The sequence below is a fragment of the Typopeltis vanoorti genome, chromosome 7 (genome assembly GCF_054136105.1).
Source record: "Typopeltis vanoorti isolate ZY-2024b chromosome 7, IOZ_Tvanoo_1.0, whole genome shotgun sequence".
Lineage (NCBI taxonomy): Eukaryota > Metazoa > Arthropoda > Arachnida > Uropygi > Thelyphonidae > Typopeltis > Typopeltis vanoorti.
The window spans coordinates 103,212,797-103,226,074 of record NC_143555.1 but is presented as its reverse complement, the minus strand read 5'-3'; the positions used below and the strand labels follow the sequence as shown (position 1 = coordinate 103,226,074).

The following is a 13,278-nucleotide window of genomic DNA, read 5'->3' as shown; positions in this document are numbered from 1 at the left end:
TTATCACATAACCAGTGTCATATCCATTCCATGTGGTATTCACTGAAATGGCTTTGCAGAATCATTGTGTAGCCATTTCCTCCACCAACTCAGCTGTCACTTTGTTATAAAAAAGTTAGTAAATCACTAAGCTGTTGACACCTCTCTTGCATCCTAACGGCACCATCGTAACCCCACTCAAGGAAAAGGCATGACCGACCATTCACAACGCCATATTGCTCCTCATAGAGTACCATATTCTAATCCATCCATTCTTGATTATCTTAAATAATAAAAAAAAAATTCAACTAACACCTTTTATTCCCTTATAGGAAGTAGGTGTTATCCTAACGGCACCATGGTAACCTCACTCAAGGAAAAGGCATGACCAACCATTCACAATGCCATTTCACAACGCCATGTTGCTCCTCATAGAGTACCATATTCTAATCCATCCATTCTTGATTTTCTTAAATAATAATAAAAAAAATTCAACTAACACCTTTTATTCCCTTATAGGGAGTAGGTGAGGCCTTTTAACCCTATCCAGCTTTTGGAGACTGAGTCGATAGTTCAATTCAATCTTCACAGGCAGCCAATAAGAGATAGCCGACTCAAGACTATTACTAATTATAAGCAAAAACTGATGAAGAGATTGGCAAACATGTGGTGCCATCTCTTGCTACCTAGCCCTAACAGTATACGTTAACATTTGATAGTCTCCTAAACAGACAGGAAGATCTGTTAACATCCATCTTGGAGAACATAAGAAATACTTTTGCTACCATTACTGCCGGTCTTTTTTGCCCTCTTTCCACTCCCTTGGAACTCTACCGGAGCTGAGACTTGAATTAAAGAGCTGAGTGGTTAGCGTATCCACTCTCCAGCCAAAAGGCTGCGGTTTCGAATCCCACTGTGGGCATGGATGTTTGTGATTGTTGGTGAAAATCTAGTGGTAGATGGCATGTGTAGATGATGATGGTAGTTGCAGTTGGTGGAGACAGAGTTGTAGAGTAGGTGCCCTCCCTCAAAAAAAAACTTAAAAAAGGCTGGCCTGGTTGGCAAAGTGGTTAGCGTATCCACTCTCCAGCCAAAAGACTGTGGGTTCGAATCCTGCCATGGGCATGGATGTTTGCAATTGTCTGTGAAAGTACTAGTAGTGGTGGACAGTAGATGGCATTAGTGTAGTTGGTGGAGGCAGAGTTGTAGAGTACCTTCCCTGGACGAGTCTGGGACTCCATGGAAGTGTCAAGTAATAATAATTATTATTATTATGATAAGTCCAGACTGGCAGTCCATGCTTTAGACATCCCTTCACACAGGATTAGATGAAAGAAAATCAATGTGCTATATAGCAGTCATTACATGTCAGAAAAGATTATTTTTAGACAGCAATGGTTACGAAGCATTCTTCTAACTGAACAAGTAGAGTTGTGTTAATTTGCCAAAAATTTGGGAGACTATGACCTTAAGATCAACTCCTACACAACCGTAATATTTTCACAACTGTGAGGAGCATCAATAATACAGCAGTTGTCAACCACATTTACACATTAGAGGGTCAAATTACTTTAGATCTTTTGTCAGTTACAATTTGAACTATTTCGACTTACTTATTATTGCATGCAAACTGTAACATGTTGTTTTGTGTTCTGTGTTACAACAACAAATGAACTAAATTATGAAAATTAATATTTTCATAATTTAGTTCATTTGTTGTTGTAATACTATTAAAATAAGTTATTCATAACATCCAAAACCTAAGCTTGTTTGTTAGATTGATCTTAGAAATCAAAATACAGATGAAAGAATTTTAAAGTGAGTAAATGATACCCAATCTTGGAAGTGAATAGATCATATCCTTGTCTAATCCTTATTACTGGACAAGGATTTGAATAAAGATCCACATCATAATAGAGGGAAGGATGACTTGTCTGCAAACTCTGCAACAGAAGTCTGCTGGAGAGGACAACTGATGACAAGTCCTACATAAGTATGTAATGCATTGCTAGCTTATAGCATGGATGAAACAGGTGTTCCAACTGCCAAATGATCTGAGATGCATTTGCAAGATATGAAAAATGCTCTCTTGAAAATGTTATTTTTTTATGCTTGCAAAAACTTATATTTACTCACAGACAACAAACTTCTTGCTGAGCCCACCACATGATTTTTATAGAGCGAGTAGTTTTCAAATCTGTTTCTAATGTGTGTATATATGAACTAAGAGAGCTCAAATGCTGCTGGCTTCAGCTCTTTCAATAAGTTTATGCTGTGATATGCCACATCAAAGAGAGTGTTATGAATGACAGATTGCTTTTCATGTTAGATCAAGTTTTTTTTTATATTTATCCCACATAAGAGGTATAAGAACCTACAGCACATCAGTGCCATGTGAGGTGTAGATGAGGGCTGAAAAAGAAGAAACCTATGATTCTTAAAGAGCTGTAGGTTGAAATTGCTGGGAAACTCATCATGAGGAAGGCTGTTTCAGAGGAACAGAGACAGGTGGAATAAATGAGAACAAGAAGCAGGTTTGATGAGTTTGCAGTTGTACTGTAAAGTGATACTGGAGAACAGCTGCTCATGTTTTAACAGGCTTAACAGCAAGAGGAGGGACCATGGAAGTACCTATAGAAGAGAGATAGAGCTGAAACATTGCATCAGAGACAGAGCTTGACATAAGCCTGTGAGAGAAAGGTCATCTATGAGCTGAATTGCTCTTCTCTGGAGAGCATAAAGAAATTTTAAGGATATTTTAGGTGCACCATCCCAAATGTGTATGCAGTATTCTAAGGATGGGCAGATTTGCGATTTATATAGGGTTAGCAGCTGGGTGGGTGTAAAATAGTTTCTTGAGCAGAAAAGATTGTCTAGTTTTTTAGAAGCTGAGGAAGCTATTGATGTAATGTGTTTGTGCCAAGCAGTTGGAAGTAAATGTCAGTCCAAGGAGAGATGGTTCATCCTGTCTGGTGATGTGAGATGAAACCTCCTTAAAATAACAGACTCAAACAACAAGCAGTTCTTGTGGCCAAAGGAATTATACTGTTTGTTTAGATAGATGAGGTGAAGTGTACTTGTTTGAGGCTGTCAGTCTATGTTCTAATAGATGTGGTTTTGATATTTGAAAATTTTTGTTGTTCTTTATGGTTCTTTGTGGATTTTTTAATTTTTGCTATTGTTTTTTGTATATTTTTTCCCAATCAAGAAATTTTATTTTATGGCATCTTCCATGATAAACAGAAAGCATACTGATGCATTACTGTCAGGGTCAGTCTTGTGTACTGTTGTGTGGATGGCCTGCAGAACTACTTTACTACTGTAACTGTGAATGGAGTAGGTTCCTACATTGTGCTTGCCATTCCTGTCACTGCATGCAAGTAGGAAGAAATAGAAACCAATGCTTTTAAACCTCTTTTACTCTGAAGATCAAACATGGCAATAGCCACTTCAGGCTTTCTGTAAGTGGTGTTAATTATCTAGTTAATTAATAACTAATTAAGTTATGCCACTTAGGCATTTATCATATTACTTGCCATGACACCAAAGTCCCATCTGTAGAAACATGCCACACAACATGAATGCAGAATTGGTTTGGCTAGAAAGATGTATATTACATATCACTAACCCACTGATGGCCAAGATATTTTTCCTTTGTCACACTTTTATGGTACAGGAATACAATTTGGTAGTACTGTTCAAAATTAGTTTTATGCTATATATGTAATATTTTAAATTAAATAAAAATTCTTTGTTTTTTTTGTGAATTCATCCTTGATTCTATGACTGTCTCTTCGCTTATATGGATGCATATCCTGTTTTACATTAAAAAAAAATAAATTCACACTTAGTTGAAATTTAAAAAAGAAAAATTAGTGTGATAAATTAATAGTTTTATATGATAATCAATTTAATAAAATTAGCCAATAGTTTTAGAGTAAGCATGTTAAAACTAATTTTGATAAAGAAGCAAAATAACACATTTTGTACAAATTTGACAAGGAAAATTTTTACTATTGTTTTTGAATATTTTGATGCTTATTTTTTTAACAGAAGTAGCAGCACTCAACTGTAAATGTACTGCTTTAAATTCTAACTACATTTGATTTTATTCTTAAGAATTGGGTCTTACTTCCTTTCTCTTACTTCCCTTGACCTTGATATATATGTATATGTGATAACCAAGAATTTGAAAATTATACTTTATCGGTTTTCCAGCCTAGTCTTACTTCCGTCTTTGAACATAGTTTCAGCCCTATCTGTGTAAGCAAGAAATCAAAATTCTGAATTGCATGTTTCATGGCTTTTTAGATTTTTATTCTGGTTCTGGAATTTAGTTAATCCTATTCATTTTAAATTTCTTTAAAGAAAATGATTAAAGAAGTACCAAGATGTGGACCGAATATATTTATTATGATTTTTTTTTAACTTCAAGAATTTAATTTTTGATGCACTTTTTAGTAAGGTGGAGTTCTTTCTATTTCATTCTCATAATTAATATTTTAAAGCTTTCATTGTAATCAAATATAGCATATACATTCTTAACAGTTTATAAAAATATTAGTTCTGAAATTTGAAGCTTCTTATCTTTTTTTATTTGGTTTTTGGTTACTATTTAATTGTGAGGTCCTAATAGTATGGTCATTTTTGTTTCGTTTAAGATATGAATTTTTAATTTTAAGCAGAATTTGGAACTTGTAAAATTTTATATACAAGACAGTGCTTTCTGTTCCTATGATTTTTTTTCAAAATTTAGCAGTTATTCTCTCCCATGTCCCCACATCTTTTCTTGATTTACTGATGATTTGGTCCATTGTATTATTTGGATTATGCACATGTCTTTCTTAACTGTTAGTTAAATATATGCAAAGTTAAGGGGCAAGACATCATTATAACTCTTATTAAATAAAATTTATCAAGGCATTTTTGTGATATCTGAAGATCCCATGAAGGCCATGCTAACCATTATTCATAGAATCTGAATCATGCCTCTCCTTAAGTTCATTTATACACAAAGCACTAACACTCATTCATACAAAAAGTCTAGCCCTCACAACCATATTAATAACTAATCTTGCATAATTTTCAGATAATCCCTTGCTCTCCTGTCATCTGAAGAAATTTCTTCAGCACTTACTCGATAAAATCCCTTTAATATGCTTCTATTATATCCCTCTTTTCTGCCTATCAATCTAATTTTGTAATGAATACCTTCATTATATCCTCATAGAAAGCATTCCACAGCCTGTTATTTTGTTCACCTGCTTCTTGATCCTCTCCATTACTTCAACTCTGCAAAGAAACCCCCCCCCCAAAAAAAAGACCAAATCTGGATTTTTTTGTGCAAGAAATTGTAGCTTCAGTTTCTCGCAGTCATCATACTGGCCATTGTTATTGTTTGTCACACTGTCAATCTATTTAAAGCATCCTACAGGATCTCTACATTATCAACTATTTCTCCTCCTAGTGTGTAGCACCATTTGCAACCAAATGGGTATTCCCCTCAAATCATTTCTGATATCATTTATTGTACAAATTCAACAGCCACAGTCCAATATAGACTCCCTGTGGCTTATTATTGGTTGCTTCTTGATTCTGCTCCATCTTATACACCTATCCCTCAATTTACATGGTAGATTGGTTCTGGGAAGTATCATGTAAGTGAAAATCATAAAAATCTAGATTTTAACATTTGTATAGAAAATTAGGGGATAGATTCAGAATAATGACAAATATTTTTTTTAAAATAAATGTAATGCTTATTTTCATGAGTAGATACATAGCAAAAATTTAAGGATAACAAAATTTGCTATGAAAAAAAAAAAAAAAAAAAACTATCTTTAATTATAAATTGTTTAAGTAAGAGTATAGTATATAAAGTGATGTTTGAACAAATGTCTCCTTATATTATTTTTTTCAAACAATGTGTGTTAATAAATAATACAGTAGTGCTTACATTAGCAAGTGGACTATATGCAGACACACACAAGAGGTTGGTTAATCAACCTATGCTGTGTTAGTACTGTGTATGGGTAGCGAGTTTGGAAAGGAGAAAAATATAATATTTTACTGCTTAATGATTACATCTAAAAATTGCACACATGTGGTAAACTGATACTTCAGTGTATCATAACAGTTAAAAACTGTGTGACATATTCAATAGCTGCATGACACCAATGGGTACAAACCCATAACAAATGATACAGGGCACCTGCATAGCTTTTTAATATAACACACATTTTTTTTTTTTTATTCTTAACCCATTTTAAAATGAAAGTATCCCATGTAAAACAAAACTTTGTAGCATTTTTCAACCAATCCAAAACTGAAATTGTGCAATTCAAATACCATGTAAATCAAGAGTTAGATATGGTTGGTTTTACAGACCAATCACCATCTCAGGAGTAGTGATAAAAGTATTGGAAAAGTTGGTTAAAGACAAAATTCAAGAATGGGTGGATCAGGATGTGATACTCTATAGAGGCCAACATGGTTTTGTTAAAGGTAGATCCTGCCTTAGCAATCTATTAACTTTTCATAATAGAATGACATCTGAGTTGGATGAAGGAACTGGCTACACAGTGGTACTTCTGGATCTTGCTAAGGCTTTTGACAGGATACCCCATGGAACACTGTTACGCAAGTTGGAGCAGATGGGAATGGATACTAAATTGGTGATATGGATAGGAGAATGGCTCAGGGAGAGATACCAGAAGGTGGTGTATGGAGGAGCAGAGTCCACGATGAGGCAGGTGCTGAGGCACACCACTGGTCACTCCTGCAGGTGACAAGTGGTGTGCCTTGGGGCTCTGTGCTTGGGCCATTGTTGTTTAATTTGTATATAAATGATATAGAAAATGGCTTACAGGAAGATATTCAGTTGTTTGCTGATGATGCAAAGTTGGATAGCGCAATAAAAAATCAAGCTGATGTTTAAAGTTTGCAGAATGATTTAAATAAGCTGGTAGAATCAGCAAAAGGTAATGGATGTCAGTTCAATGTGGAAAAGTATAAAGTCCTATTTTGGGATTAAAAGATTACTAGCTGTGTACTACATTGATGGAACAATACTCCAAGAGATTGATGAGGCTAGGGACTTAGGGGTGTTGGTAGATAGGGAGATGAAGTTCAGAGGACACATTGCTAATGTGTCCAAGACTGCACATAGGATTACTTGGTTGTTGAGGAACACACTGACATCCAGAGATAAAGAGGTTATTATTCCCCTTTATAAAGTGTTGATATTTCCACATTTGGATTACTGTGCTCAGGTCTGATCACCTGGATTCCTTGGAGATGAGGCTGTGGAGAGGGTTCAGAGAACAGTGACTAAGTTGGTAAGTGATGTAAAAAATGCTCCCTACATTGATAGATTGAGAGCTTGTGGATTGCAGAGGTTGGTTGATAGGCAGAGAAGAGGGGAGATATGATAGAAACATTTAAATTACTGAAAGGTTTTTATAGGATTGATGCAGGGGAAATGTTTCAGCTGTGTGATAGTGATGGAAGAACAAGAGGTCATCCCTGGAAATTAAAGCAGAGTGTGGTTAACAAGGGTGTCAAAACAAGGTTTTTTGCCTGGAGGGTGGTGAATGAGTGGAATTCATTGCCTGACTTAGTTGTGAACTCTTCGTCTCTAAATGAATTCAAGAAGAGATGTGACAGATATTATTTTGCTAGTTTGGGTCTCCTGCAATGAGTCTACTGACTCCATGGAGATACCCATAATAATAATATGTCTGGCAATCAGCCAACCTAAGCTGTGTTTTTATGTCTTCCCCACCTATGAAACTTAGTAAACCTATAGGTGGCTAAGAATTTTGTTTATCACTTCCTTTTTTATTTATTTTTTTTTTTTACATATTCTGGAACCTTTCTCTAGAGACCAAACATGAACTTTTTTTCAAGTCACTTCAAGTTACAATAAGTTAAACAGTAATCTCATACCAGGCAATGGAATTCATCTACCATAGCCACATATGTCCAATCCATGCTCGTGGAAAGATATGAAACTGCAGCCTACCTGTTTGAGAGTTGGTACGTTAACCACTCAGCCAATCAAGGCCAACTAGTAACATATCCACAAATCATTTTCTATAGCATACATAATAGATTTGCTTGCTGTATCCTATCATATGTCTTTACAAAGTGATACAGCCGCTTCCTTTATCCAACTTCAACTCTCACTTTATTATAGAAAGTAAGTTATTAAAGCCTTTCCAAAGTCATTCTACCCTTCACGGTGTATCTTACTGCGATCTGCCAGCTCCTGAATTCTGCCATTAATCAACTTCTCTATTATCTTGACCACTCCAGACTACTTCTGTCTTGAAGCCTCCTTTATGTAACAGCAACAATATTTTATTCTCTTTCTACTCTCTTGAGCGGAAAGAAGGTAAATTATTGGCAGGGAAAGACCCTGCCAGAGCTGCAGCTTAAATTAAACAACCTGATTAAAGGCCATGTCAGCTCTCTTGCATTTCCTTATAACATACAACAAATCCTATCGAGTTCCATGGCAGTATTCATATGGAGATTTTGTAATATTCTAAGCACTATCAACACTGTAATATCTACACCTGGAGTTAAAGTGATACCCAAGTATTTCATCATTTTTTTTTAAAATCTCCCTCTTTACACACACACACACACACACACACACACACACACACACACACAGGTATCCCTTGATTAACACGATTAATTAATCCCTCGTTGTTACTGCATATATCAAAATCGCGTTAATCTAATATAATAATCAATGGTAAAAATTACAATTTGTCCATGATCGATTACTGTATTAACAATTCGCTTTATATGGTACTCTTTTAGGAAAGATAAAAAATGAATGTAAAGTAAATGTTTAATAAATACTTGTACCTACATTAGTTACTGCAATTTTTTTTATATACAAAAAAAAAGTTATCAAGAGTCATTTGAACAGTTTAGTTTTTTTTTCTTATAAGCATATATTCCTCGGCAAACAAGCATTCCTTGATTAACAATCTGGATCCATATCCATTACTTGCTGCTCAGGTGATTCTAAACTGTGAAATATTCTATCCAATTCTTTGATTGTTATTTCCTTTGGAACTTCATCTTCACATTCCATCTGTTCGTTGTTGTTCAATTTCAAGATCGTTGTCACCGAAATCTTTTGAATTTGAATCCAATAATTCTTTAATATCTTCTGCATCAACACCATCAAAATCAAGGTCTTCACCAATTGCAATAATTTCTTCAAACCATGTTGTTCACAGTATTTTGAAAACCACCTAAACCATTAGTGCATTCTGGCAAAGAGTTTTCCAATCAGCTCTCATGCAGCTAGAAGATACTTGCTCCCACGAATCATAAATGTTTTCAATTGCATGTTTAATGTCAAAATTTTTCAAAATTTCTTGGAGCGTAATCTCATTTTCTCCCATTGTTGTTTCTACTGCGTTTGAGAATGTCTTTTTAAGAAAATAGGCTTAGAAAGTTGTAATGACGCCCATGTCCATGGGTTGTAGCAATGATGTCGTATTTGGTGGAAAAAATAAAACTTTCACATTCTCACACTGATCATTAAGCGAATTTGGATGACTAGGTCTGTTATCTAAATATTTTTTTTAAATACAGCAGAACAATTGAAGCTTGTAATACACCCACTCTTAATGCTTAATGGGAAGGAATGACGTCATCATGACTTTCTTTCTCTTGGCCAGGAAACATTCCTCGAGGATTGCATGTTTTTGCATGGAAAATTTAAAGGTGCGTTAATTAAAACTCTTGCCGCACATATAAAGGGATTATCGCAATTCATTTCGGTGCATTAATCAAATCCCGCATTAAGCAAGGGATACCTGTATATATTAATTGTTAAGTTCTTCCATAATCATTCTTTGTACTCACTACATAGAAAACTAACTCTTTAGCTCAGAAAGCTAAAGGAAATTCCAATTCCCTCTCATCTGATTTACCTTTCTCTTCATATTCCTTCCATATATTTTTGCAGCTTCTGCTTAATGATACTATTCATCCATTTAACTACCACCTGATTTATTCTCCTGATCTTGTGTATGCAAGTATACTGCCTTGTTCAAACATCTTTTAACCATTTCCCATGCATTGCTCAGCATCCTTCCCTTTAGTTTATGATATTGCAATAGTTCAAGCTACTTCCTAAGTTTTGTCATAATCATGAGTTCTGTAAAAACATGCTTGGTCAACTCGCACTTGAAGTAAGACTACGTGATTACTTTCCTCAGTGAGAGGTAGTGTGGTTGTCACTATTTAGCACACTCAAACCCAGAGTTTCCCCTTTCCATGTGCTTTTAAGGTAATTATCTTTCATTTGTGCATAAATTCAAATTTTTCCATCACACTTTCTTTTCTGATCTATGTCTCTATAGTTAAAGTGCACATAATAATTATAGCCCTATATTCATTGAGCAATTTGCTCTGCATGCCATCTACTTCTTCCTTCTCACTCTGTATTCCATGTCAGTAAATGACTGTATGTTTTGTTCTGTTAATCTATTTTACACTTTCTCTTTTTTTTTTTTTTTTAAACATTATCTCTGCAGTCCTTCCTCCTGCTGATTATATCGGTTGTGGTTACATTGTCGCAATAATTACTTATGAGGTCAATATAGCTTTTATGTGCTAGGTTTGCAGATAAGTTCATTTCCAGTTCACTAGCTAGACAAACTTTTGAGTTAGTTCCAGAATAAGATATAATCTTTACACCTAAAAAATAGTCAGACAAAAAATTTTATGTATAATAAAGAAGCATATCACATATCTATTACATAGGCTAATCGAGTAAACAAAATCTGTCTATTGAACAGGCCTTGAGATTTTTTTTTATTATTATTATACGAGAAAACAAAATTCTCAGTATGCATCATGATGCTAATAAAAGAATTAAACTCTACCACAGGATCTGTATACATGGCTTTATTAGTGTATCAATCAGACATTTATTTGTAGGTAATATGGGAACTCGAATGAAAGATATTCAAAAGTGCATCTCTAGAGCTTCTTCTACATATGAACAACTAAAGGATGTGGGAAATAAATAAAGGACAACAATCTCCAGTTGTTCAAAAACTATATCGGTATGCTCTTTTTTCTTGACCACTTGTCTGCACACAGCACGCTGTGCTGCAGGTTTTATAGCATCTTGGGGTTCTAGGATTAGTTTCTAACTTTTGTGAGGAAAAGAGGCCTGCTATGAAACAGATAATCATGTATTACAGTAATGATAATCTGGTTTAAATAAGCTTAAAACTGTGCACAGTTTCAACAAAAAACTATCCTAGTTTTTTGTTGAAGTAGAGTAATCAAAGATTATCCTAATCTTTGATTACAATTTATAAAGATGCATTTAAATTATGTTTAAATATAAATCAAAATACACACACATTTTTTAACCTATTATTTCACTGCAGTTTAACCCATAAATTTAGAATACTTCAGATATAATCTTACCTCAACGTCGTGCTCACTTGAATTATCATCATTGCTATATTAGAATTAAAAAAGGAGATATTTTAATAATCCATTAAAAATTACTGATAATCATATAAGCAACTACCAATAAACAAATTTTAATATGTTGAATTGTAATATACATCAAGATGTATATCGCAGCTTAGTTCTCACATCTTCCCTAAAAGAGAGAATGTACACACAAACGATCTCGTTTAAAGAAGACAATTCATGATGAACAATTTTGAAATAATATTATAAATTAATATTTTGTATATCATTTGAAAGATATCATGGCTGTATGGACACTTTGAACTGGAAAGTTGAATCAGAAAATCGAAACCATGGTAGGATACACTAGAATATTATAGAAACATGAAAAAACTCAGCACAGTATCTTTTAAATTTTATTTCTATAAAATGAATTTTATAGAAATAGGTCGAAACTAGTCTGGGTAGTGGCCCTTCCCTTAATGCATAACATTATACATATCCGCAAGGAGATGTGTTTTGCATTATGGGAGATACTGAGATAGGAGTGATGTAAGCTTGCTCCACCTTTGCAACGAGTTGCCTGGTGTTGCTAGAGTTACTACCTTACTCTAGTCCTGAAGATACTTTCAGGTACAAACTTTGTTTGCTCACACTTGGATAAAGGATTAAACTAAATTTATTATAGTCTAACCAAGTGAAAAATAAACTTTCAATACCTGAATACCCTAATGACATATTGCGAAAATGGGAGAAAATAATAAAATTTCTTAACAAGCACAGAGTTCTTGGGAGCCAGACAAAACTTCATTCCAGCAAGTTCAAATATGATATTTTCTTTGACACATCAAATGCTAAGAAACTCTCCTAGCCTCAACTGATCAGAGTTCATGCTAACTGCCAAGTTTTTGAAAATGATCACTATTAACTGTTTATAAGTTTTTAATTAATAATTATTTTAAATTATTTTCTATCTATGCAACTTTTACAATTGTTCCATTGAGCTCTAATAGTGTAATCATATACTTCAGCTGCAACCAATACACAAGCTAATATACGCATGATTTATGAGCAAAATGCAGAATATGACTCATTATTCTGATTCAGGTTTTGAATGTACTAACGGTCTAAATTATACATTTTTGGTCATTTTATAATAGAAATACAATTTTATTAATACAGACCAGTATTTTACAATAAAAACATTTATTCAAACCTACCAGTTTCGCCAGCAAACTGTCTGGCTTTTTCAAGGCATTACGGAGATATGAAAGTTAGTAAATGCAAATTAAAAGGAACATAAAAAACGTTGTAAACGAAACTAGTATCTAATGTTACACGTTTCGCATGACAGAGATGACTTATTGTTCTTATTCATTATCACGCATGCGTGTTTGTTGTAGACTTGTAATGTGATTACTGGCTAGCTGTAGTTCAGATTGATTGAGAGAGAGGATCAAGTTTTTCCACGAACTGTTTAGAATTACACCCTAATTTCTGTTGAGGCTTCTGCCGGTTATTAGTGCTATTGTGGCTTCCTTAAATACACGATGCCTGTAGTCGTCATCGAGATATGGCATGGAGCTGTTTTGCCAATCTATTGTGTGGTTAGACGTGCAGAAATGATGTGCTAAGCCGGAAGAGATGCTTCTGTTGTGGTTTACATCACCAACATGTTCTTTTTGTCTAATTTCTAAACTCGTGAAGTTTGTCCGATGTAGGCAAGACCACAGGAGCAGGGAATGTAATATACTCCTGGATATTTGTAGAACGGAACTTTATCTTTTGGAGATCCTAAAACTTGTCTGATAAAGTTCCGTTCTACAAATAGAG

General features: G+C 34.4%; 1 protein-coding gene across 4 annotated transcripts in view; it reads right to left on the bottom strand.

Moving 5' to 3' along the window:
- LOC150104923 (uncharacterized) overlaps positions 1-13,278 on the bottom strand; it is a 431,839-nt gene that overhangs the window by 130,383 nt on the left and 288,178 nt on the right. For all 4 annotated transcript variants that reach the window (XM_090395426.1, XM_090395427.1, XM_090395428.1 and 1 more), the window contains one exon: positions 11,455-11,488. In XM_090395426.1, the coding sequence (XP_090251552.1) occupies positions 11,455-11,488 (34 nt within the window). The remainder of the gene's footprint in view (positions 1-11,454; positions 11,489-13,278) is intronic.